The sequence below is a fragment of the Palaemon carinicauda genome, chromosome 18, assembly GCF_036898095.1.
Source record: "Palaemon carinicauda isolate YSFRI2023 chromosome 18, ASM3689809v2, whole genome shotgun sequence".
In the NCBI taxonomy this organism is placed as follows: domain Eukaryota; kingdom Metazoa; phylum Arthropoda; class Malacostraca; order Decapoda; family Palaemonidae; genus Palaemon; species Palaemon carinicauda.
Window position 1 is genome coordinate 70,454,655 of NC_090742.1, and position 27,353 is coordinate 70,482,007.

Consider the following 27,353-nt stretch of genomic DNA (forward strand, 5'->3'; position numbering starts at 1 on the left):
TATCTTTACAACATTATTGTAAAAAATTTAATGACAAAAAAAATATTTTCAATGAGAATATGTCTCAGATGAGGTCTTTCATAGTTAGGGGTACCAAACTCACCTGAAACTTAACCTCCTTGTTACATATCGTCAGGAGATTGATAGCCAAACACTTGGATGTTACAATATCTTCACCACAAAGTTTTGTCGTTTAAGAAAATCTAGGTTTTTTCTTTTTTTTTTTTCTTTTAGTGAGGCACATCCTGTTCTATATAATGCATGTAATAATTTATGAAGCAAATATTTTAATATAAAAAAATGCAGGAAAGCAAACTCAATTATAGGACACGGTGAATAATAGTTAACAGGAGAACAGAGCAACATAAAAGTTTAAGCAATTTATCAAAACTTGTCAATATATACAAAGAAACCACATAAAAGTGAAAGGAGTAAAGTTTTCACAAATGACTTGAAAAAATTGGAACCATATCTTATAGGGTAATGATTTTAGGCCTTTCTGAGCTTGCTTTCTTTTTTGACTGCATCTTTTCCCACTTCTATGTGGGGTTGATGTTTCTGGCCATCTTTCTCCATCTAGCATTAATTTTATTCTAATAATATTCACTGTTCATATTCGTTTTGGGTGAATTTTTCATGGCCGGATGCCTTTCTTGCCGCCAACCCTCCCCATTTACCCGGGCTTGGGACCGGCACCAAGTTGAGGCTGGCTTGTCTACCCCTCAGTGGCTGGGTTTTTCTGAGCTTGCTTTCACCACCTGGTAATTCACTGTGTCAATGTTGTCCAGCCTCTTTATCGCTAGGTGATGAAAGAGAAAAAAGAATACTGTAGTAAAAAGCAAGGTGATGAATCCAAGCATATGAAAAGAGTGTTCATTATGTCTGCATTAATAGCCCAATGGTCTTTTCAGATTCTTCTGACATTTATAGGATCCAAATTACATACGTGGGCTATAAATATTATCTGAGGATACAAAAATAAAGATAAAATATTTAACCATTTCGTTGGAACAAAAATAAACCTGTTAAATAGGAGAAAGATGTTTATACCACATTTTCAAGGTTTGTTGATGAATTTTACTATTAGGTAATGGGCACATGGAACACTTTACTGACCAAAAACTTGCAAATAAATTTAATACTGTCTTTTCATATGATTAGCAAATTGGCAAAATTGTGAACAGATCACACAAATAGCTTAGTAAATGAGGATACTGTTTTTCTTAAGTGTATTAAATAGAATTATCAAACATCCTTATTTTTCAAAGAAAATAAGATCAGTAAATGAAGAAATGGTATTATATCTATCCATGTTTGTTAGTTGATATTAAATGCATTCAGATATCATCAACAAAGGGACCTACCTTTCAGGCAAGTTTCAATTTCAATCCTGTTTAGAAAACTTTGGGCTGTAAATGCAGTTACAGTATTGTATCTGCATATTTTACCTTTATATTATAAAAACAAACTTTGTGTGCGCACTATAATTTTTACCATAATTTAAGATTATCAACTAAAGTATTAGTAATTCTGCATGTGTGTGTATACAAGCAAATATTTTACATCAACTTTACAGGATGTATAGACAGGTAATGATATTATTTGGCAGCAAAGATAATCAATGGCTACCTTTGGTTTTTATGGTTGACCAATGTAAATTGCTATTTAACTGTGAATATTTCATTTTTTTTAAATGTTTAGTAATAAATGCTTATATTATTATTATTATTATTATTATTATTATTATTATTATTACTAGCCAAGCTACAACCCTAGTTGGAAAAGCAAGATGCTTTTTATAAGCCCAAGGGCTCAAATTGGAAAAAATAGCCCAGTGAGGAAAGGAAATAAGGATACTGTACATGTAAAGGTGAATCCAGTGGGGGGATTTGCAGGTTATTTGATATGAATACTTTATAAACTCTCTCCATATAGGTAATATTTACTGTATATGTACAGCATTAGATAAACTACACTATCTCTATAGAGGTAATAACGTTCATGTACAGCATTTACTCTATCACCTTACCAAGAAACAAACCAAATTTAGTAAAACTGTTTAATAGAATAAGATTGGTGAAGTTACGTGCAAACCCTTCTACTGAAACAATTATATGTTATTTCAGTACCAAGAAAAATTTTGAAAGATGATTATCAAGGAGATCTAGAGGACGATGAGTATCCAGATGAGGAGAAAAACATGATGTCTCCTCCTGCACAGCCTCCAGAACCACATCCAGATCCACCTGAGCCATCTTTTTCTTCCAATCCACATCTTACACAGACGCCAACAGCATTTTTCAATCCAACTATAAGAGCAAAACTCCCAGGGAAACCAGGTATGGAACTACCTTTTAAGTACTGTAGTTAGTTTTATTGTTTTTGGTATGTTCATTATTACTGAATTGCATATACGCATTGTACTTATTTTGTTTATTGGTTGTGCTCGAGTATTTTTCAGCATCAAATAGAAATTTTTTTTAGCATGGTTTGAAATTTTATTTGCTCCGTCACTAAATACAAACCCTTTCGCTCTTTATAGGGAATATACTTTTGGCAAAACTGGAAGACTAGCCATAAGACTTTTAGCGTGGTATAATTACCCCACCACTAGTCAGCATAGGAGGTATATGGGGTAGTACCGGCTACCTCACTCTCTCACACACACACCTGTGCTGTCGCTGTCTCCATCATTTTTGCTTTTGGCTCGATGGAGAGTGTCCGTTTGTCCTCTCTGCACTGAAAACCTTTTTTGATTGCCCTTTAACTAATTTGTTCTTTTAGTTCTTGTTTATTTTTTACGGGTGTGAGTGTTGCTGTTTAGGATACGGTATAGAGAGTTTTTTTTCCTAGAGGGCGGAGAAACCTTTTCTTACAATCTCTCCCCTTTGACGCCAGACAACCCTTAGCCTGGAGGATTACCCCGCTTCCTCTACTCATGATTGCTCTTCTGTTTGCTACCACACTTCAGGACCAAAGACAAGACCGCAGGCCAGCTCATGTCCAGGTTCCTACTCATGACCAGTCTCCAGCTCACGACTGACTTTCGAACATGCCACTGCAGGCCACCTCATGACAACACCTAGAATTGCAACCACTATTCAGTGACATAGCGCTGCCCAGCTTGCGACTTTCTCTTCCAAGGTAAAGTTGTCCCCCGCCTTTAACGAACAGCAATCTAATCGTTTGCGGGTAGAATCTTGGTGGGGTCATTATCAACATCGTATAACAGAGAACTCCTCTGGCGAGGGTCGCAGAGCTCTACCAGCTACAATCCTCACTGCAAGATTTATCAGCAAAAATCTTTATACTCTTCATACACAATATCGGTCAAGCGCTGTAGCTCCAGCGATCGCTTTATCAAGTCTCATTTAGAAGACACACGCCAGACTCTTTGTCCAGAGCAGGAGCTAGTGCTACCTCATCAACGATAGCACTCACGACCGCGGTATCGCACAGAAGTTCAATCTACAGTTTCTATAGGTCGTGCTACTTTGATAGCCTTTACCGCGACATACAGTTGAGGGAGTTAAGCGCACACTTTTCTTGGAATGCAACTTAACCCAGGATTCGAGGGAGTTAAGCGCACAATTTTCTTGGAATGCAACTTAACCCAGGATTCACCAACGGTAGAAGGGGTACAGAACACTTATCAGCCTTGTTGCTTAATAATGGCTCTTTTACCACTTTTTATCGCATAACTACAGTTGGAACAGATTCCCGATGCAATATATCTTATTAGAACTTTCATATGAGCTTCAGCACTCTACAAGATGTCATGCACATATGTTTAAGGGGCCCGTCATCACTCTACTACTAATGCTACTAGTGGGCTGACGTGCTGTGGATGTTAGCGATCAATCGTCTCCTCTGTTCCCTGTGTCTAAACTTTTTGGTCACTTGTTTTGGTATTTTTTTACATTACAAGTCTACATCTTCATTTAAATGGATGACAAGATCTACATTAGTCGCGCATGTGCTCTCGCCCATACACCGCCAGACATCGCCAGGAAGGTAGAACATAGTACTACACAGCGATTGCCACTATAGAGTTCTTCTGATCACTTGGGCTTGCTACCTCCTCCTGTGATTCGGAACAAGACTCAAGAAACATAATCCTTAGGGATTATTTTCTCCAACTTTTCTCCCTGAGTTAGAGAACTTGTCGGATTTCTTACACAGTTTCGCTTTCCGATTCCTTGTGGTCTTCTCTCTGCATGGTGCCTGCATAGAACAACAGTTTCGTAAGACATGACCCCTCGGGTTTATTCTTTTTCATCCCAAAATTTCTAAGGGATTTAATCGACTCATGATTGTTTACAAATTATAGCAAACATAGATTTGAGGAATCCTCTCCTCTTTACTCCTTGCCACCCTGTCACCATTGGCTCAGGCTACCTCTGGGACTCATACAAGAGCAACTTCAATCCTCCATCCTTGGTGTACTCCACCAGGAAGGCTAATTACAGCCAACTCAGAGACTGACCTTAGTATTGTTCATCATCTCTGTGACAACAACGCTTTCCCTCAAACTGAATTAGTTCAGCCAGCGAAGGGAATGCAAAGTCCGAAGTATCGTCCAATTATCTATAGAAATAACACCCTTCTCATCTGCAAGTTAGGTTTACACCTGAGTGGCTGTGATACCTCTCCTGCGAGTTCGCAGTATTCGTCTCTTCTTTAACCATGGCTCGTTCAACCAACATGACTTATCCAACCAGCAGAATTACTCAAGTCCTTATAGCGAATCCTATGGCTGGATGGATTTCAGAGGACCTCTCACCAAACTCGCTTAGGAGTATTGAGGATCAACGTGCATGGAACCCAGATCATGAACAGGGAATATAAGTTGAACAAAGAACTTTCTCTTGCAAGGGCTTATGCAAACAATTTGTTTGCAAACCCCACCGAGTGACTAGGGCGAAGTAGAGGGGCAGAATATCTAGTTCGGCTAGAAAGACATGCACATCACCACATACCGATCCACCTGTTAAGGTGCAATGGCTGGTCTCTACACAATTTATGCGAATCCGAACGTCTGTACGGACATCAAAACTCGGGCTTTGCCTCTTCAATGCAAGATTACGTTATTTCATCAAAGAGTCTCCGAGCTTCTACAATCGACTTTTCTTGTAGGAAGGTTTTGGTAAGCTGGACTCCGGTATTCGACCTCACTTCCCGGAGCAAGTATGTTCAATAAACCTCGTCCAAGATTGAGACAGGCACGATCCAGTCCCTCCATCAAAAAGGAACGTGCCAAGAATCATCCTATACAACTGGTGATACCAGTTGGTGCAGTTTTTCGACTTGGTCGCACCTCCTCCGGGTCTTCTCAAGGAGTTTTTCTCCCTAGTGTCAACCAGGATTCATGGGAGCAGCATTAGTCTGTCAAGACATTTGGACACCTGGCTAAATCTAACAGACTTGGAGCCATCTCTTCTCCAACACAGTCAGGCTTCTCGGGATTTGTTGCAATCTGAGGATTGGAGTTGAATCTCGAGAAGTCATCTCTGCAGCCAACAGAATTTGCTATTCCTTGGAATGCTAAGCATCAAACTAGTCAAGTCTTTCCTATTGAGAGAAGATTAGAAAGACTAAAGGAGGCGGTAAGCCCCTTCTTTCTACTAGATTTACTACCATCTCATGAGACAGTCCATCCTCTTGAGAGCGCTGGGTGACCAACGAGCGAACGTCAGATCCCCCCCCCCCCCCTTCCCCCAAATCAATGCTCTCCAGAGATGCATTAAGAAAGGGACGGGGCCACGTGTGGCATTGGCCTCCAGAGTTTGGTCCAATTCCTAATATCATTACCACATGATCTTCATGGAATGAGGACAATTTTCTGGTCCTTCAGCAGTTCCAACACTTCCCTTCACGACGCACTATGGTGTTGATGAGCGGCGACACCATGTGAGTGGCTTATATTCAGTCAATCAGGATAATTCTTCTTCATAGCTCCTATGCCAACTAACTGGGGAAATGCTAATGTGGTCGAAGACTACTCGGCACCCTTTTAACCCTTCTCGTCCCAAACAAAGGAGATGTTCTGGCGGATGTTCTAATTATTGACATAGTTGGTTCCGAGTGGTCTGTGGATCAAGTACCCTGCAGAGTCCCGACTTTGTTGGTTGTCACTGGCAGTAGGCCTGTCGTCCGCCCGCCATGTTTTCTGATCGCCACGCTTTTGATGTACTGATGGTCGGGACCATTTTACCCAAACACCTGACTAGAGGCCTTCTGACAACAAGGTACAGTACAGCATAGACGTTGGTATGTTTCCCCCTTCCCTCTGGTTGATCTAATAAGATCACTGAACAAAGAAGGACATCTAGGCTGATTGATGATCCTCTTAGCTCCAAGATGGCACCGGGCAGAATGGTTTCCAAACCTTACATTTATTTACAGTGGTACCGAGAGATCCCTGTCCACGACATGATCTTCGAAGACAACCACACGGTAAGTTTTCTTTTAACTGTAGATTTCACCACAACTTCGTTCCGCGTGGTTATTCAACATCTTGCAGAGAGGGGCTTTTGTGCAACCTGTTGCATAAAATAAAAAAAAAAATGTCCAGTTAACACCAACCAAACTCCCATCCACCCCCAGTAACCAACAACCAAAGTCAACCAGGCAAAGTGGGCAGCCTTCTGTGGGTGGAGGTAATGGAAGGGTATCGCCTTCTTGACACTACTATTTCAGTGATAGCAGAGTCCATTTGACTCTTCAGGGAGAGGTCTCCTCTTGGGCTCAACAGTGAAAGGCTACTGCTCCAGCTTTGAGCTTAGCCTTTGATGGTAAAAGGATTTCCTCTAAATTGGATTTGCCCCCCTCCTCATACGAAGTCGAACATACCTGTCCTCAGCCGAAGGTTAGACCGCCTACATGGAACATTGGTTAGTTTATTGCAATCTTGGAAAGGAGCACCCTTGGTGCTGCTGCGTCAGACATCAGGTCTTCACCTGACACTTGAGACGTCCTTCCTGCTGGCTCAGGCCACAGCCAGAAAATTTAATGAGCGACACGCCCTTTCTAAAGTCATCGACGTCTCCCATTCTAGGATTGAAGACAGGTAATACTCGACTTCGTGCCGGAGTGAAGCTCTAGATCTAAAAATCTGGTAGTAACGGATCCCAGATTCGAGCCCTTCTGGATTGAGAAGCTTCGTGATATCCGATAACCTAGACAAAACGTTTCTTTGAGAAGCTTCGTGATATCCGATAACCTAGACAAAACGTTTCTATGCCCAGTGTGGTTGCTGAGGTGTTACCTATAATGAATTTCAATAGCTCACCCCGAGTGGCTGGAGGGTGTCAGCACGAGGGAGGTTAAAAGAGAGTCGCAGAGATTTTGATCTCAGCGTGGATTCGCAAGGTCGTGAAGCACCTCTCGAATCATGACTCTCTTCCATATCTACGGAAACCAAGAGCTCACGAAGTTAGGGGCGTAAACACCCCTACCCTTCAAGGAAACTACTTTGTGATGCAGGTTTTTTGAGTGGGCGTGAAGAAGTGTCAGACGACCTTCACTGCCTATTCCATGCAAGGGGTAACCCACAGAATCATGGAGACGTTCTCCATCGAACCTTTAGTGGCTACACAATAAGTGGTTTACAGTAATCCCCTTGACCTTCTTGAAGGACAAGTAGTAGACGATGGAGGGCAGCTCTAAAAGTTTAAAGGCTGCTCATGAATGGCAAAGCCAAGGGACAGTGACATTGCCTTATCTAGCAGAATGCCATAGAGGCTGACCATATATCATATGATCAGCACCCATGCCTCCTCTTCACCCAAGCTAGGACCAAGGAGAGCCAGGCAATGGCTGTTGATGTCTCGGCAGATAGACCTATAGGCATCCCCTACCCCAATGTTTAGGTCACAAGGATGGTAAGGTTACAGCGACTTAAGAAACTAGCGAGTTTGAGCGGAACTCAAACCCCAGTTTGGCGTTCACCAGCCAGAGACGTTATTACATCAGCCACCACAACCTTGAGATGAATGACGAGAGTGACTGGCCTCTTCTTTCTTTCAATTTCCCCTCTCTCGGGGGCACAGCACCTACGATACGCTGCAAGCTGGCCTTTGCTGTCTGCAGGTATAACCACTTCCCTTGTGTAACCTGATATATGAACATATATATTCATTTCCCCCTACCCTCTTGGTGAGATGGGATTGGGTAACACCTCTATTTCTGGGTCGACCTGTGACGGCCGGTGAAAAGAGTCCTTCTTTACACTTTTCTGATATAAATCTTCCAAATATACCAGAGAAAGATAAAAGCATGGAATGCAGAGGTTACTACCCTCGCGCGAGCACCTCGTGGGTGTTGTGTATACATCAGGGGCGTGTGAAAACCACTATCAGGTTGCTATATGCCTAGGGGCTCCAACAGGAAAAAGGGCTCGGTGAGGAAAGGGAAAAAAAAAAAAAGAAATTAAGAACAATAACATTAAAATAAATATCTATATAAACTATAAAAACTAACAAAACATGAGGAAGAGAAATAAGATAGAACAGTTAGTGTACCCTCAAGCAAGAGAACTAAACCAAGACAGTGAATGACCATGGGACAGAGGCTATGGCACTACCCAAGATTAGAGAAAAATGGTTTGATTTAAGAGTGTCCTTCTCCTAGAAGAGCTGCTTACAATGGCTAAAGTGTCTTCTACCCTTACCAAAGAGGAACGTGGCCACTGAACAATTACAATGCAGTAAGAAGAATTGTTTGGTAATCTCAGTGCTGTTAGGTGTATGAGTACAGGAGAATATGTAAAGAATAGGCCAGACTATTTGGTGTGTGTGTGCAGGCAAAGGGAAAATAACCGTAACCAGAGAGAAGGATCCAATGTACTAATGTCTGGCCTTTCAAAAAACCCCGTATCTCTCTAGCGGTAGTATCTATGGTTGGTTCAAAGAATTCTACAACTTCTAAGAATTCTTACCCAGACATTGCATTGGTAGTATCACAGAATCACATGGATTGCTCAGGCCGCTAAAGCGTGCTATGGCATGAAGTTTTAGCGAGGTGTCAGGGTTTTCCTCTTTATGCGTGCATAGCACAGTTGGAAACCCTGGGTCAAAAACCAGCCAGTAGGTTAGGACTCCCACCCTCCTTAGTGGCGAGTCTTCCCTAATAAATAGCGAAAGGGTTTGTATTTAATGATGGAGCGCAAATGACGAATTTAATGTAATTTATACTTTTGCTAACACTACAAACCTTGAGGTCTTTATTAAAATTTGGCCTGCCATCACCTGTCCTCCTGCAAGTCCTGCCTGCAATCAAAAGTGAAGAGACAATACAGGTGTTTGTATGTGAGCTAACTAGTGATGGAGTATTTATATCTCGCTAAAAGTCTTATGGCTTTAGGTTTACCAAAAGTATATTCTGTAATAAAGAGCTCAAGGTTTGTATCGTTAGGAAAAATACAAATTAATTTAAGTTTGTCATATTAATCTTATGTCCACATTTATTTAATAGATAAGCAAAAGAATATGTACATTTATAATTTGACATTAGTGGGTAGATATCAACTTTAAATGACCTTTTATGTTTTTAAAAATTTGGTTACAAAACAAAGAATTTAATCCAAGAAATTTTTGTCAAGTTAAGGCTTTCCTTGACAAGTAATGAATTGACAACTTAAATGCTAACCCTAAAGAGTTGAAACATTTTGTGCTCTCTTTTGGTACAACAAGAGCAAAATGATTTGGAAACTGCATGTTATTTTTGCATATGTTCTTGATACATCAATGTAAATTACATAAACAATGCTTACCATTGCTTTGCATTATAAATAGGTTAGGAGTCTATAAATCATGGTGATAAATGCTTACAGTATTGTAAAATTTTACCCTTGCAACCATATTAATTTATACAATATGTTCTGTTTCAAGGAGAAATAACAGTATTTTAACCGATAACGTAATTTTCAGCACACTATGGAATCAAGAAATGTTAAAAATACAAATTTAGAAAATGAATTTCTGACAAAATGTACATTAAAGACTACTGTTTATACTGTAATTGATATTGTTTTTTCATAAATTTGAAGCTTGACACAAAGCCCTGTAATGTAAATTAACGACCTTGTCTTAAAATAGTTACAATTTAGTTTAACTAACCGATTGAGTCATTTCTAGAATATCTTGAGGCTGTAGGCTACTGTTGGATTTTCATGGCTAAGGGATTAATCTTGGAGTTAGAGGTACAGTACTGTAAGTTTCAAAAAATATTGGAAAGCTAAATAGAAAGTCTTCCACCAGGTTTGATATCTGAACTGTCTTGAATATTATACAGCAGTATGCAACAGTTATGCCTCTTTTCACTAGCATTATAAAAAATTTAATTCATGTGCTGTGGTACTTAATGATTTTAGTTTTTCAAGTACTGTAATCTCAATGCTTTAGATTAAAATAAAGTACAGCACTATAATGGCCAGACGTATGGGAACTTTTTATTATGCCAATATTTGAAAAAAAAAATAATGTAAAAACCTTATTTAAATTGAAAAACAAATATGACAAATTCGAAGATAATTTGTATTTTTCCTAACCATACAAACCTTAGCTATTTACAAAGGGTTATTACTTTTAGCGTAGCTGAAATGGCGAGCCATTAGAATTTAACGAGGGTGTATTACCCCCGCGCTAGTTAGCGGGGGGGTAGGGGAGTGGTAGCTAGCTACCCCTCCTCCCCCTGACACACAGGTGAATACTCACTTTCACTTAGAGGTAGGACTTGTCTTGGGGGACAGGGCTGGCGGGCAAATATGTGTAAATAGCTAAGGTTTGTATGGTTAGGAAAAATACAAATTATCTTCGAATTTGTCATTTGTTCCGTAACCGAAATACAAACCACGCTATTTACAAAGGGTGACTTATCCCTTAGGAAGGGTGGAAAGTCCCCAGCCATACTGGCTTTGGCTTTACCCGGGGACTCAGAATCCGAGTGAGTCGCACTCGAGAAAAGGAGTCCCTGCACCTCACAAGTTCCTTGCACCGCAAGGAACCATGTGGCCTACGTAAGCTTGTGTGTGAAGGAAGAAGTGTGACCCGTCTTAGGCAGTTGACCTGGAATTCCAGAAGGAACTCTGGGTTAAGACGTTCCCAATACCACCTCGTCAGGGTATGGGGGACGCGACAGTATTGACTCAATACTCGGAACACAAGGAAGCATGGTTTACCTGCAGAGGTTCGAGGTCAGCTATGCAGAGACCAGGATGCTGCTTCCCCGTAGAGGGGATGATGAAGAAAGAAGTAAGGGCCAGACATACTTCTTTCGTTCATGCAGACTAAAACCTGATAACAATGCCCTCAACCTTCTGCTACCTGTCCAAAAAGGAGCCTGAGGTTAGACCAGCTGTTGTGTAGCCACCACAGAGCGATAGAAAACGTATCGAGACTCCTGTGGGTCACGCCCTGCAGGAAGCGGGCTGCGAAGGTCATCAGACGCTTCCAGACTCCAGCTTGTAGCACCTGCGTCACAGAGTAGTATTACTCGAAGGCGAGGGACGTTGCGATGTATCCAACATCGTGCTGTAGGGCGACGTGACGGGGGAGGGTCTGAAGACAGGTCGAGATGAATGTCCTTGAGTCCGGGCTGAAGAGGTATACTGGTGACTCTCCCCCCATGTCCTCCTTGTGTTCCCAAATCGACTGCAACTGAGGCCAAACTGCAGCTATTCCCAGCGCTAACCTCTCGATTCCTGTACTGGCAAGAAAGAGAAGGTCTTGGGACATCAGACACAGAATGGAGACTCAAAATCTTGAATGAATCGGACCGAAGGGTCGGGACCCTCAGATTCTGAGTCTAGCCAACAACTCAGGAGCGAGCCTGAATGTTGCCTTCCCCTCTTCCTTAGAAAGGGGGGGAGTAGTAAGAGACCAAGAAGATTGCTTACACACTGGCCGTGGCCAGAGTGAGCAGAAGACCCAGGGCGGAATACAATCCGAGGCCTGTCGTAAAAGGGTCTTGAGATCTCTTAAAGGACTAAAAGTCCGAGCCATGCTCCAAGTTGGAGGTCTTCCTCCGACTAGGGCAGGGACGATCGTAGCTTCGCATGAGCGAGGATAGATCCAGCGGGCAGGAAAAAGTTATTCCTTTAAGCCTGAAGGTCAGGGAAAGGCTGAGCGACAGGCTTCATTGCCAAGAGCGGAAAGGAGTTTCCTCCCGCCGAAAGGCAATAAGACCGTTATTGCTGGAGAAGAGGCATCACGGGAAGAGGTATATCTCCCACGGCACCAACCACCTTAGACTTCACTTTGCCTGGGAGACCCCTGTGGATGACTATCGCAGATGACGCGACCTCCGTACCGCGACTGTAGCGGGTTGTCTCTTCTAGAGGAGGAAGCGTAGTGTCTCCAGGCATGAAGCCGAAGCGACGCCCCGGTTCGGGAGAGATGTCGCAGTGTGGTTGCTTGAGTAGTCTGCGCCGTGGGAGAAGCTCTCCCGGGAGTTCCGTCAGGGGAAGCAGAGGGTCCAGAAACCGTTCTGCACATAGTCCCAGTGGAGCTCTCCCATTGAAAGGTTGACAGACAACCTGGTTTTGTTGAGACCCATTGTCCGCAGACAAAAAGGAGGGAAGACGCAGGCGTCGAAGTTGTCCCACCATCACCGGAATGCATCTTGCCAGAGTCTCGGGGTCTGAGACTGGGGGGAAAACTAGCGGAAGCTTGAGGTTCCAAGCTGTCGCGATCAGGTCCCCCAGACCAGCACTTGCTGGTTACCCAAGGTCAAAGACCCCTAGGTACACTCTCTCTATGAGGCTCTGCTCGGATAGTCTGAGAGAAACATTCCCCTGCCTGGAATGAGAGAGCCGATGGTGGAATTGAGAGAATCTCAATCATCCCGATATCTCTACTGCAAGATGTGAAGGTGTGAAAATGCGTCCCCTGCTGGTTAGCATGAAGTCGACACGCAACGGGGCGACTTGGCAGGAGCGGTAGGATCTGAAGAGGGGCCAGACTAAGGCCCTTAAGCCTGCCTGAATGATGGAGAGGTATCCTTCAGGTCTTGACCATAGGCCTGGACCGGAACATGCCCCCCCCCCTTTCCTTTGACGAGTCCGAGAACCGCATCAAGAATGTGGGGAAAGGACGAGAATATTCACTACCATCAAGAGGCTCCATAGGTCAACACCCATTGCAGGTTTAATAGTTCCGCTGGTCCCATAGGGCCAGGGAGTCCGGTTAAACATTGCCTGAAGCCACCGGAACTTGGATCGCCCCACATGGAACTTATCCTGAGGCGACCGTTCGGACTATAAACGGGTCAATGAGGAAAGAAGAACTAGGAAACGTTCCAAGGTAGGGCTGAAAACTCTGCTTGACTGAGAACAGGTACTGCGACTCTCCTCAGTCTTGCCACGGTGAACCGAAAGGAAGGCTCGGAGGATGTGGTAACAGAATCTGGCGTCCCCAGGTGGTCACCCATCCAAGTACCGACGTTGCTTAACCTCGCTGGACGGACGAGAAGCGGGGTTTCCAACGTGGTAAGGCGGTTGACTCAATATCATGGCCAGATACTCCAGATGTTGAGGCAGAGGAAGAGAAGGCTCCAAGCAAAATACCATGAGCCCACACTCATGGTCAGCATTCGGAAGCTTTTCCCGGCGCTGAAGAAGGTCGAAACCCGAGCCTACCGGAGTTGACCAGCCCTCCAAACAGCAGAGGAGGCGGAAGTCTGCACCTGAGCGGCCAAGAGGAAGGCAGGGAGAGTTCTCTGGGGAAACAAACCTGCTATGCCACGGCGGGATAGCCACACTGCATCATAAGCAGGAATACTTGCAGTTTAGGCTGAATTCGACGAGCACCCTGGAAGATGGATGGAATGGAAACTGAAAGTACCCGTCCTTCCGATCCAGGGTTAAAGGAGTCCTGTCGCCTCGTTACCAGTCTGATCGATTCTGCTGGTCTACGCTGGCCGAAGTTTGTTCGACAAACTTGATCAGGGCTGAGAGGTCGACTATGGACATCCCCTCTCAGATCCTTCCTTACAAGAAAGGATCGACTGAGGGGGCCGGGGGTGAAGCCGTCGATGATCCTAAGGAAGACCTTCGCCTAAGGTATGGATCATTCTGCCCAACCGGGCAACTCTGCTGATGCTATGGCATAGAGGTTCAGAGACACTGAATTCGCTGACAGAGACGGCAGGCGCGATATCCTTGGCTACTCACAGAGATTGTGCGGGAATGGGCATCGGGAAGCTGTCATTCGGATGAGTAACCTTAAGCATCCTCCCAGCGAAAAAACCTGCAATCCTAGAGTTCGTGAACTCCTTTTAGGACTATGCCCCCCCGGGGGAGTCTCCCGTGCCATCTGTTCCTGACAGGAGGAAACTGCAATTGGACACCTTGTCCCAGTTGTCGTAGCCGATAACTTAGGCCGACGTGGTTGAAAGAAAAGGGAGCTGGAGCCCTGCAGAGTCTGGAAGAAAGCGCCTTGGAGGAGTGAAACCGGAAGTCGATTTACTCCGCACAGCAGATGTTTAAGTCTCTGTCCTTGGGCAAAGACAAAACTCTTCTCAAGGATGGAAGGGTGTCTGAGGTCGTTGACCTCCACAGATGAGACACCCGAAGGAAGCCTTCAGTCAGTGCGTCCAGATGGTACAACATCGAGCTTGTCCGCAAGTAGATACTTAACGACGAAAGGCCAAGGTGCCTGAGCTCGAGAGGAGGAAAGTACCCTTGATCTTCCTGTAGCTTCCTTGAACCAAACCTCGGGCCGTAACCGAGGAGGGAAAGAACCTGGTAAGCTCCCAGAGGAAGAGGTAAGCAGTCACCCCTTGTCCGATGGAGAAATCTTCAACGGAAAGCCCCCCCGCCAAAAATCCTTCCAGGGCGAGAGAAGGAGAGAGTACTCGTGCAGGAGAGGGGACCCTCGAGACCGACCTTTTGGGAACCAACTTCGCCCTGGGGGAAGTCACCACGAAGTCCACTCCTCTCTTTCTCTTCAGCGTAGGAGAGACAGCCGCTGGTTTGTTACCCTGGCCGGTGAGTGCTGGTTTCATAAACCTCATTAACGCCCGTGCCAGCGGATCAAACCATGTCTGCTGCTCCAAGGACACAGAGTCCGAAATCCTCGCTAAGGTGAAAGGGATCGGGCGATCCTTTGGAGAGGACACGACGGTTCCTGCCTGAAAAGAAGGTGGGAAGAATGCTGTACTGACCTGTCTTCGTCCTGCACTACCAACCTGTGCTTGGATGGAGGTGATCCCGAGTGCCGCCTAGGAGCACGCGTCCCTGCTGCTACCACCGGCTGTGGAATTCGCCGCGAACTATGGTCGCGCGAGGGCGAACGGTCGCGCAAAGGCGAATGGTCGCGCGGGCGCACAGGCGAGTGGTCGCGCGGGCGCACAGGCGAGTGGTCGCGCGGGCGCGCAGGCGAGCGGTCGCGAGGGCGCGCAGGCGAGCGATCGCGCGGGCGCGCAGGCGAGCGATCGCGCGGGCGAATGGGCGTGACGGCGAGGGATCGTGCTGCCGCGTAGGTGAAGAAGATCGCTGGCGGTAAGCGATGGCGAGCAGCATGTGTAGGTGAATGATCGCGTGATAGGGTGCGATGGTGATCAGCATCCGCAAGAGGGCGAGCGTTCAGGGTTGTGCGATGAGGAGCAGCATGCGTAAGCGGGCAATCGTGCAGGGTTGTGCGATGGCGAGCAGCATGCGCAGGTGAATGATCGCGTGAAAGGGTGCGATGGTGATCAGCATCCGCAAGAGGGCGATCGTTCAGGGTGGTGCGATGAGGAGCAGCATGCGTAAGCGGGCAATCGTTCAGGGTTGTGCGATGGCGAGCAGCATGCGCAGGTGAATGATCGCGTGAAAGGGTGCGATGGTGATCAGCATCCGCAAGAGGGCGATCGTTCAGGGTGGTGCGATGAGGAGCAGCATGCGTAAGCGGGCAATCGTTCAGGGTTGTGCGATGGCGAGCAGCATGCGCAGGTGAATGATCGCGTGAAAGGGTGCGATGGTGATCAGCATCCGCAAGAGGGCGATCGTTCAGGGTTGTGCGATGAGGATCCGCAGTTGAGGGTCGCGCGATGGCGATCAGCATCCGCAGTTGAGGGTCGCGCGATGGCGATCAGCATCCGCAGTTGAGGGTCGCGCGATGGCGATCAGCATCCGCAGTTGAGGGTCGCGCGATGGCGATCAGCATCCGCAGTTGAGGGTCGCGCGATGGCGATCAGCATCCGCAGTTGAGGGTCGCGCGATGGCGATCAGCATCCGCAGTTGAGGGTCGCGCGATGGCGATCAGCATCCGCAGTTGAGGGTCGCGCGATGGCGATCAGCATCCGCAGTTGAGGGTCGCGCGATGGCGATCAGCATCCGCAGTTGAGGGTCGCGCGATGGCGATCAGCATCCGCAGTTGAGCTAGTAGCTGGCGAACCATGTTCCTTCAGAAGTGTTGGAGAACGTTGGCGTGCCAGCTGTAACACACGTGGGCGATCCGGAGATCGCTGACGAGCTGACGATCGCTGGCGAGCTGACGATCGCTGGCGAGCTGATGATCGCTGACGAGCTGATGATCGCTGACGAGCTGATGATCGCTGACGAGCAGAAGGCTACGCGTGGAAGCCTGCGCAAAGAAGAAGAGTCCTTGACCCCGACCTGAACCGAAGTTCTAGATCGCGAGGGCGAACGTGGGCGCACAGGGCACGTAACAGGAACCGCAGGGAAGATCATCTTGAAAGCGCTGACGAACAGGAGAGCGCTGACGAACAGAAGGGCGCGCAGGGAAACCCTGACACGCAAGGGAAGAACCCCCGTGGGGGCAACCCTTTGCCCCGAAGGGATCGTTGTCCGCCGGGAGACTGATGTCCGTCGGAAGACTGATGTCCGTCGGAAGACCGCTGTCCGTCGGGAAGACCGTTGTCCGTCGGGAAGACCGTTGCCCGTCGGAAGACGAGATTAGACTGCTGTCCATCTGCACCAAGACGGAAGATCGAGAAAAAGAAGTTGTAGGCTGCAAACGGAGATTCAAAAAGGCGCCTCAAGCACCCTTATAGGGAGATGAGAGGCCCTTACGACGAGGCGGACGGAGGGCCTTACGGCGAGGGAGGCCAACAGCAACAGCAACAGAAGAAACCTCCGAAGAGGAGTCTCTATGAGTGTACTCTCTCGCGAACGAAAGAGAAACACTTCGTGGAAGAGACTGGTCAGCCAGTGACCTAAAAGGGGCAATCCTCCGAAGAGGAGCTCCTGCAGTTGCCCAGCCCCTTGAGCGAAACTGCAGGTGCGACCGCTCAGCACCAAGAGCATAGTCGCACGAAAAAAAGGCAAGAGAAGAACCCCCCAAAAGAGGAAAAGCTCAAGCCTGGACAGGAAAAAAACTTCCCTCGGAAGGAAAGTTATCCGCCCAAGGAGGCAAGCCTCCTGACTGTTCTAAAATGAACTGGAGAGCTGTCCGTCGACACGGGAGTACTACCAGTAGAAGGAGACACGCCCCTGACGACAATACAAGGGGGGAGGCAGCAACAGCCGAATCCCCAGGACTCAACCAGACAGCTCACACCGTTGCTATATTACAGAAACGAACTAGATCGGTAACTGTAAAAAAAAAAATAAAACAAATAATATTAGTACACATTCATTCCCCCGGGAAGGCTCCGAAGAGGAATCCCGAGGGAAAGGAACAAGAATTACACAACAGGCACGTGCCCTCACAACCACTTACACTCGCGGAAGGAGAGCTGTAACCAAAACAGAATTATAACAATTATAATTATGTAACTATTTAATTATGTAATTTAAAAATGAATGAACACTAAAGAAAAAACGAAAACCCCGAAAGGAATCGTTCTACAAGCTGAAAAATTAACAACTACAATTAGATTCATAAACTAATTGAGACAAAATATACGGCGTAGCAACCCCACCCACACGGGAAGGAAGCTACAAGGGCGTAGTAAAACATAGTAAAAGGGTGAACGACCTCAAGAGAGAGAGAGAGAGAAAGACCGAAGTCAAACTCGATCGCAACCCATAAAATTAGGCCGTGGTGGCCTAACTGCCGAGGCCTCCACGTAGATATCGTACACTACACACACACATCTGAAAAGGAAACTTACTTATTTCTATACTCAAATATATATACAAACATGAAAACATGTTTACATATATATTGAGTAAAAGAAAAGTAAGCGATTAAGTAAAGACAAAACAGACAATGGCTGCCAAGCGAGGACCAAGACAGAGACGTCTGTCACAGTCCGAGCCAAAAGTGAAAGTGAGTATTCACCTGTGTGTGAGGGGGAGGAGGGGTAGCTAGCTACCACTCCCCTACCCCCCCGCTAACTAGCGCGGGGGTAATACACCCTCGTTAAATTCTAATGGCTCGCCATTTCAGCTACGCTAAAAGTAATAACCCTTTGTAAATAGCGTGGTTTGTATTTCGGTTACGGAACAATTGGCAATTTGAGCAGTTACCCATTGTGATTAAAATGGTATGTAGCATAACAGTAATTTCATCATGATATAATTTGTCAATTATTTTTTTAGGTAGTAATGTGTTACCTTCTGGAAATGATTATCCACGTGATGAGATTCCAAGGCCTCGTCCTGATCTCATCAACTGTACTGTAACTATACTATCTGGCTCACAGGACAGAGCGATAGGTTTCTTAACCGAATGGATGAAGGCTATTGCTTTTATAAAAAGTAAGTATTGTTTATTATTATAAATCCATTGCTCCATGGATGTATTTTCATTGGTATAACTTTTAAAAATGCCATGATTACCCAAGAAATACTATTGTACAAAAGAAATCCAGTGTAAAGTAAATACAAACTTTCTTTTCATTTGTATTAGTGTAATAATAATCAATTCTCTTCATGTATTTCAATAATCGGCTATATCTTCTACTCCAGGGCAATCTAGGTGTAATTTATAGACTTAGTGTGTAGGTTATTATTATTTCAAGAAGCCTGTTGTTATTAATGTATATCCAAGGTAAAGTAATTTTAAAAATAAAAAATAACAATCATTTAGATAAATTTATAAAGATTAATATTTGTTAAGCCAAGTAAATATATGCTCATTTTAATTGTAAAGCTCAATTGAATTTGATTCAATGTTAAGTATTTATACTAAATTTTTCTTTCAGGAAATTTTGAGAAGTTTATCCTGTACTTGATGGTTGGACTGTGCGTTGGTCTTTTACTCTTCTTATTTGTTGTAGTAGGTCGCTTGCTTTTAGATCGCCACAGAGCGAAAAGAGAAGCAAAAATTATGCATGACCCGCTTACATCTGTGTTTGCAACAGGTTAGTTTTCTTGAATTTTCTCCTAAAGTATGGGTGATTGAATAATAATATACCGTAATTACTTTGGTGTATTTTTAACAGTACTATTTACTGTATCTTTTTCCATAAATTGGAAATAGCAGGTGATTGTACTGTCATGTATTGATGACTTTGGTACAAATTTAAATAATACTGTAAATAAGTATTTTGGCAAGAACCTGAGACAGATTCTAGTTGGAAAATGTGCAACTTTGTTACAAGAAAATAGTTATGGGTAACAAGCTGTTGAATGGAACCATTATGTAGAAGTAATGGATATATCCTATTGAGAATTCTGATTATAATTTATAAGGTTGCCGAGTCTCATTTATTTCAAAGAAACTTTCAGAAATTATTGTGCTATTCAATCTTTAAATGTGAAGATGCCAGGGGGAATCAAGGGCTTGTGTAAAACACTTTCCCTAAACCATTTTGTATTCTCATTTTTTCTTTGGCCCAACCTTAAGTTGGCTGGGCCTTGGTCAGTGTTGTATTTTATAGTTTTAATTGGAAAGATAGATTTTAGTTGTTTCACCTCGCACTACAAAGATATCTATAAATTAAGAAAAATTAAATTTAAAAATAATTTGTATTCTCTTAGCTATAGAAACCTGAGTCCTTTAGTATACTATTTAGAAATGCAGCGAAAGCTGGAACATGGCAGCTAAAATTAAATTTGGGGTGTAAACATACCAGCCGATACTTTACAGGCTGGCTGCTAGGAGGCCGCAGCATATAGTCTGTCAGTGATCCCAAGCACTTTGACTGCAGTCAAGACTTCATTGGGGGGAGGGTGCGATGGCAGGCAATTTGAGTAATTTGTTGCCACATGATAATACATACTATCTTCCTTTACTATAGAAAACTTATCCTTAGGAGGGAGGAAGTTCTTATCTAACTGGCGGGAATCTTACCCTGGAGCTCTACATTCTTGTCGTTATGATAAAGAATCATGGTTCCATACACCTTGTGAACCAACTTGTATAAAGACTGGAACACAGTCCGTGATTCAGAGTACTTTGCTGAGCATCAACCTCTGTGATGTTACTTGATAAACATGATAAGGCTATAATATGACTAAGTTGGTTTGTTTGCATACGACACACTCCCACTTGAAAGGATTGAGGGGAAAAGACCCCCTCATATGACAATCATAAGGTAGCTTAGAGCTAAGTGATCTTACCTCCACTTCAGGAGGAGTCTAGCTGGGGAGGCACCCAATGCTGTACCCCCAAGAAAGGGGAGGATTGAAAGAAAATTAAAAAGGCCAGTCATTCATCACTTTCAACACAGGATTATTCTTAACCTCCACCCTCAACCCAAAGCTACTTGTCCTGTAAGGGAGCTGCGGTAGCCAAACCACTTATTGCGTAGCCATAATAGGTCAGGATTAAAGGTTTTCATAAACCTGTGGGTTACATCTCTCTGGTAATTAATTGGCAGTAAAGGTTCTCTGATGTTTCCAAACTCCGCTTAAAGAACTTGTGCCACAGAGAAGTTGTACAAGAAGGATAGAGAGGTATTACCACCTCTGATGTCGTGAGCTTTTATTTGTATTTCAGTTTCAGCTAGAGATGAATGGGAATGTGAAATTACTTCCCTCAACCAGAAGGAAATGGTATTGTTTGTGATCTTTTTGTTTTTTCCAGTAGTAACAAAAAGATGCTGCAGATAAAAGTTTGATCTGATGCCTTAAAGGTAAGCTCTCAACACCCTTACAAGACAGAGTAACAGCTTATCAGTGTCTTCAGTTATTTCTCAGAGATTTACAACCTGAATTGACAGAAACCTAGGATTGTCAGATGATGAGTTTAGTGTTTTGGCAAAGAACTCAGGAACAGAGCCGAGAGAGACTTCCCTCCACCCCTCTTGAATAGGTTATGTTGCAGGAGAGCCCATGATGTTCGCTAACTTGTTTAACTGAGGCCAATGTGAGCATACACACAGTTTTTAGGGTCAGATCCCTAACTAATTCCCGTTTCAGTGGCTCGTAAGATGCTACCTTAAGAAAACGTAATACCTTGACTACGTTCCAAGATGGTTTATGGTAGCCTCGCTTCAACTGGAGGGTTAGACTGTTCAAAACTATGTATGAGCATAGAGAGATCCTCCGAAGAAGAAATGTCTACCCCTTTAAGTCAAAAGACTTGGCTCAAAGCTGAGCGATAGCCTTTCACCACAGAAATGGAGTAGTTTTTCTTTAAGAATTATTGGTGCAGATGATCCGAGAGGATGGATAACCCTCCCACAACACCAACCACAGAAGATGGCCCACTTGGTTTGATAGACTGCAGATGAAGATTTTGGGAGGCATCTAGACATCTGTTGTGTTGTCTCTCGATAACAGCCTCTCTGAGAGGAAGCTGATTAACCTCCACGTGTAAAGACGTGGAGACTTCAATCCCGATGTGTGACTGGCATAGTAGGTCAGGATATGGGAAGAGTTCTCTCGGGGTCGATCAACAGGTAGAGTAGATCTGTGTGCCACTCCATGTGAGGCCACAATGGAGCTACAAGAATCAAAACTAAGTTTTGAGACACAATGACATTGTTCAGGAAGTTTAGTGCCCTTCTTAGAAGGCAGAGCGTAGGTGTTTAGACTCCCGTAGATGCTGGAAAGCTTCTTCTAACATTGCTGCTGGGTCTGGGACTGATGAGTAAACTGGAAGTTTGTTGTTGAGTAATGTGGCAAACTGGTCTAATGTCAGGAAACCTCACAAAGTCAGGATTTCCCTCTCTGTTTGAGGAGATGAAGATCATTCTGAGCCAACTATCTGGGTCTTCCAGCTCAGCTGGGTGGTCGCCACCCAATTCTTTTTCCCCGGAATGAATCTGTCCATAAGGGCTATGGAGTTTTCTTTTGCCTTCTCGAGGGCCCTGACTGTCTGTTGACACGATGGGTTACTGTTCCTCCTCGCTTGCAAATATACTGTATACCACCACGGAGGTGTTGTCGCTCATCAGCACTACCAAGCAGCCTCTGAGAATGGCGTGTAGGGCTAGCCATGCTGCCCTTAGCTCTAGAACGTGGATGTGGTCTTAACGTTCCTGGTCTGATCACACTCCTGATACCATCTGATGGTCTAGATGGGCTCCCCAACCCTCCTTCAAAGCATTTGTGAACAAATGAGGAGGTGGTGGTACTGTTAACAGGACGGCTTTCCTCAAGTTCACGGTTTCTGCTCCTAAGATCACCAAAGACGGGAAATTGTCGAGTTGTTGAGACCATAACAATTTCAGTTGCCACCAAAGAGATTGCAATCTCATCTTCGTCCTGGAACTAACCATTCTAGAGAAGAGAGATGACCCGGGAGCTTTTGCCAAGTGTGGCCTGGCAGAGACTTGGATGCTGAAGAGAAGATCCTTTTTTTTTTTTCAATGGGAATACTCTCCCTGAATGGTGTCGATTTCCATCTCTAGGTAGACAAGTCTCTGAGATGGGATGATGACTGACTTCTCTTAATTTATCAAGACACCCAGAGCCTTGCAAAAGTCAAGAAGCCTGTCCCGGAAGGTGAGAAGGTTCTCCCCGGATTCTGCAACTATCACCCAGTTGTCCAGATTGCTTCCTAGGTAGCATAGCAACCCTATTCCATTTACATGAGCCCAAGATGACGACAAGGCTGAACACCCAAGTGACTATTTCAATGGATAAACCTTGTCGACCATTACCCTCAGGTTCTTCTGAGATGATGGATGCACCGATATCTGGAAGTATGGGTCCTTGAGGTCCAACATCACCAGGAAGTCCCCTGGTTTTATCACCTCAGTAACTGTGGACAGAGACTCCATTTTGGACAGTCCGTCGAACAAACACGTTTAAAGCAAAGATTAACAACTGGTTTCCAGCCTCCAGACACCTTTTTCACAAAAGTTGACTGAAGAGATGTCAACAGCTCCCTGTAGATCATCCTTTTACAGCATCTTGACATTTTACTGCAGGGTAAGATGTTCCGCCAATCCCTGGAGATAAGATGACATGGACTCGGGAAGAATCAAAGGAGGGGAGGAGGGGTAAGAGCTGCTGAAAGGAAGTATCCTGAGTACAGGACCCTCACCATTCAGTCTTTGGGCCTGTGAAAGAGCCACCTCTTTTGTAAGCTTTTCCCCACTGGAGAGTGGGGGGAATGACTGTCCAAATGTATAATTCTACCTCTTCCTTTGCCTTTCCCCCTGTTTATGTTCTTGGGACAGGTGAGGGTTAAGGGAGAGGGAAGATTTCCTGTTGATTGGTTGGGTCTGACAGCTCCCTCTCCTCTTAGGTGGTATGAAACAATTTTCAGACCGTAACTTTAGGGTTGTGGGGGTATGAATAGACACCACTCTCTGCATTAAGGAGTCTTGGGCCTAGTCCATCATATACTTTAACCGTCCTGGCGCCCCTCTGTACTATATCCTTCAGTGTCTGTTTTTTGTTCGGGTTGGTGTGTGTGTGTGAGTGTTGAAGGGTGTTTATGGCTGTCTTCCATGCCATAGTTTCTGCTCGAGAGAATGAGAATGGGAAGAAGAGTGTCTCTCTGATGAACAACCCGGAGTAATGACTATTACCTTTGGGTCTAGCAGAAGAGGAACGGGGATCAGTCGGGAAGATTTATTGACCTTTACATAGTTTTATCTTCCACAACCTCTTCTTGTACTTTTAGTAAATCCTTGGCTAGGGTGGACCAAGGTCTCTCCATTTGAGGTTTGGCACTGGAGGGAGGAGTATGGCACAGAATGTCTATGACGGTGGTATTTCCCTTGGGAGGAAACCCTAATCTGTCACCCATGTTGTTGACACTGTGGATGGTGTGTAGAGCTTTGTAGAAGGTGGACTCAGCCTCTCCTTCTTCTGATGTTGTCGTTTCGGAAAGCAGCTGAATATGGAACACCGCCTCCGGGCTCCAATAGAAGTAAACAACCAGTCATTTGCAAATTCTGGATCGTTGAATGGGAATATTGTTTGTAAAAATTGGCTGTGGGAGGCCAGCAGTCATCAAGAAAGATACTTCCACTTGATTACTAATGTGCACTACTTGTGGCTGCTAATTTTTTAAGGTCTGCTGGAAGGACTTTCTTCTTGGTGGTGGTAGGATCCCTCTTCTTCTGTAATACACCAGCAGGAAAGGTAGTTAAGGGCCTACGGCATGGGTCTCTGGGTTTTGATAGTATGACAAATAAGACAGACTTAGACTTCACAAACTCAATTGACATAGTTTGTTGGAGTCTGTAAAGGATATCTACCTCGGAAAAAGAGAACCAGAGTTCTACGTCTCTTGATAACCCTAAGTGGAGTGACAGGATCCCTTTTCCTTCGTCTGGAGGCTGCGTTGATCATTGAAGGGTCAGGAGGAGAAAAGGAAAATAGAGAGACTGTGTTTTCCAGTCAATGGGGATTGACAATTCTGAGAACAATCTGTACTATGTGAAACTACCGGGATGGCGGGCAGTTACAAAGCAAGATTCCAAGTCTCTACCTGGTATGAGATGCAGGATTTGAAAAAGCCTCTCACTCAGTAGCCCTTACTAGAGAGGAACCCCTGGAATGATGCTTGCTTTCCTCCTTCATCAGAGAATAGTCCAATTGGCTAGGAAAATATTTAGAAATCTGAGAATATCCCTCTGGAGATGGTGAAGGGTGGCAAGAAATACGCTTTGAATGCCTATCAGAAAGAGTGAATTTATCCAACCAAATCGGTGATGAGCATTGCGAGGGTGAACCAAGACTGGAATGCAAGGAAGATGGACGATTCGGCTGTGAAAGGAGATCGACAATTTGGCCGTGAAAAAGCCACATACCTTGAATGTGAAGGTAAAATTGTGATGGCGAGAGACTAAGAGAGCTTGGTAGTGAGGAGCGGTGAGAATGTGAAGGCTAGGTAGACAAGATTGTGTCACGAGGGAGTGGAGCAATGATGTCACAAGGGTTTAAGGCGAGTAGCGGCTAGAACGCAATGGTGAAACACAATTATGGCCGCATGGACGATGAGCGATGATATGGGATAGACGGAGAGCAATGGTGCAGGTCGAACGTCTCGGAGAACTTGCTAAGGTTGAGTAGATTTTCAAAATTACCACCAACTACAATATTGAGGCAAAGAAAATTTTATGTGAACTCGGGGGCATCTCCATCAACTCCCTTTCTATTTGACCAAAACTTCACTTGGGGAATATCGGGCGACGAATTTTCACATCTGTCTCTCCAGTATTCTCAGCTCCTGAGCTGCAGAATCTGGAAGTTGCAGTCATGTTGGCCTTCCATGCATGCTCTTGGTTTGGCCCTTGTCAGGGCTGTGTCATATTTCGCCATTTCAGAAGACACTGATGATACAGAAATTAAAGGCAGTACAGTGTGAGGACCTAAGTATATTGGGGTTTAAAGCCCCAGAATTTGTTCTTTACCAGATGACTCTATTTAGGGTACCTGCATCCTGAAGAGAAGATACGGTACAGTACTAGCTAAATGGGAGGAAAAGTGAGAGAACTAGCCAGCATTCCTTTTTAAGCAGGGCTGTAGCATCTTTTTTTACCCATTCGTCAGGCTCCAAAGCCACCATCTGTTAAGCATGTACCACAGCGTTAGCTGCTCCCCAAGTCAGAGAATGCTTCATCCTTTAAAAAGACAAAATATTGCAGCTCCCTTTCACCGTACAGGATATCCTACCGGCCGAAGAAGCAGAAGTTGAAGAAGCAGAAGTTATAGAGGTTCCACTTAGAAGAAGGCATGTCCCCCAGTCTACCACGGGTGGGGGGATCCCTGCAAAGTTGTTGGACAAGGTGGCAGTTCTTCTGGGGTGGATTCCTGGCCAGTTATAGTACTTCACAGGGTAATGCATCCCATTCATGAGCTGTCATCCTCCACTAACTAGGACTCCAACGATCCCTTCGTTTTATATGAAGGGATCCCAGAAATACCTCTTCCTGGGAAAAGAGGGGTCTCGAATGCTCAGGAAGAACACTATAAAGGAAGCCTTAGACAGATCTCCAGGTTTCTCCAGCACTATCTTCCTGGTAAAGAAACTGACAGGTGGCTGGAGACCTGTCACAGACCTTTCCTGCTTGCTTGAACCAGTTTGTGGTCCAATTGAGGTTTTGAGATAAGATGCTAAGTACAGTAATTCAACCCATCAGAAAGAATGACTTCCTGCTGACCATAGCCCTGAAAGATGCCTGCATCCAAGGTCAAGGAAGTACTGGTACATTACATTTCCTTTTCAGAGAAAAGGTTTATCAGTTCAAGGTGCTATGCTTAGTCCTGCTACAGCACCACAGGTATTAACTCGTCTATTCACTCTGGTCGACTTATGGGCACATGCCATGGGGATAAGGCTCTTAAAGTACCTAGACAACTGGTCGCAACTCATTTGTCACAGGAATCTTCCGCTCGATTTTTGTTAAGAGTCAGGGTTCTGCCTAAATAGTGTGTAGTCTCCAGTCTTGTCCCTCAATGCCCCAAACGGTACTTGGGCATGGATATAGACTTGGCCCAAGCCAAAGTGTATCCATCCTTAGACAGAATTTAGAGGTTCAGACAGGTTGCAGCACCCTTTCTGCAAAAGTATTTCGTTCCAGCTCACTCATGGCCATCTTCCTCTCTGAAGAACCTAGTACCCTTCAGGAGGATGCATCTTCGCACTCTACAATGGGCGCTAAAGAGTCAGTGGTCACAGAAAGCACATCCCCATCTGCTCTTTTGAAGATTCCCAGAGATGTGAAGACAGACCTCTCATGGTAGCTAAAGAATAAGAATCTGTCAGCCAGATGTCCTTTAAAGGCTCTAACTTCAGTTTCTTACTTTTTCAGATACTTCTCGACTAGGGTTCGAAGCCCATATAAGAAAGGAACAGGTCTCAGGTACATGGTCTCAGGAATAAAAGTCCATCCACAGAAATTTCCTGAGTTGATAGCAGCATATGCATTACTCCAGTTTTCAGAGACAATCAAGGGTCACTCAGTAATGTTGATGAGCTACAATACGACTGTAGTGACTTGCATCAACAAACGGGGCTCTGCCCAGTCCGATCCCGACGAAGTCTTCGTTCGCTTCTCCTGTAGGGCACATGCCTGCCACTGCACTAGAGGCCATGACCTACACTTGGAAAACG

The 27,353-nt window shown here is 44.9% G+C and overlaps 1 protein-coding gene and 1 long non-coding RNA gene across 3 annotated transcripts in view; one reads left to right on the forward strand and one right to left on the reverse strand.

Annotated features, from left to right (window-relative positions):
* Window positions 1-27,353, forward strand: part of LOC137657886 (protein eva-1) — a 303,353-nt gene that overhangs the window by 273,843 nt on the left and 2,157 nt on the right. The window contains exons 6-8 of the mRNA XM_068392509.1: window positions 2,127-2,339; window positions 18,488-18,646; window positions 19,093-19,251. Of these exons, the coding sequence (XP_068248610.1) occupies window positions 2,127-2,339; window positions 18,488-18,646; window positions 19,093-19,251 (531 nt within the window). The remainder of the gene's footprint in view (window positions 1-2,126; window positions 2,340-18,487; window positions 18,647-19,092; window positions 19,252-27,353) is intronic.
* The window catches only part of LOC137657887 (uncharacterized), a 114,202-nt gene continuing 87,355 nt past the window's right edge, over window positions 507-27,353 (reverse strand). For both annotated transcript variants that reach the window (XR_011047233.1, XR_011047232.1), the window contains one exon: window positions 507-799. This is a non-coding gene — a long non-coding RNA (uncharacterized lncRNA). The remainder of the gene's footprint in view (window positions 800-27,353) is intronic.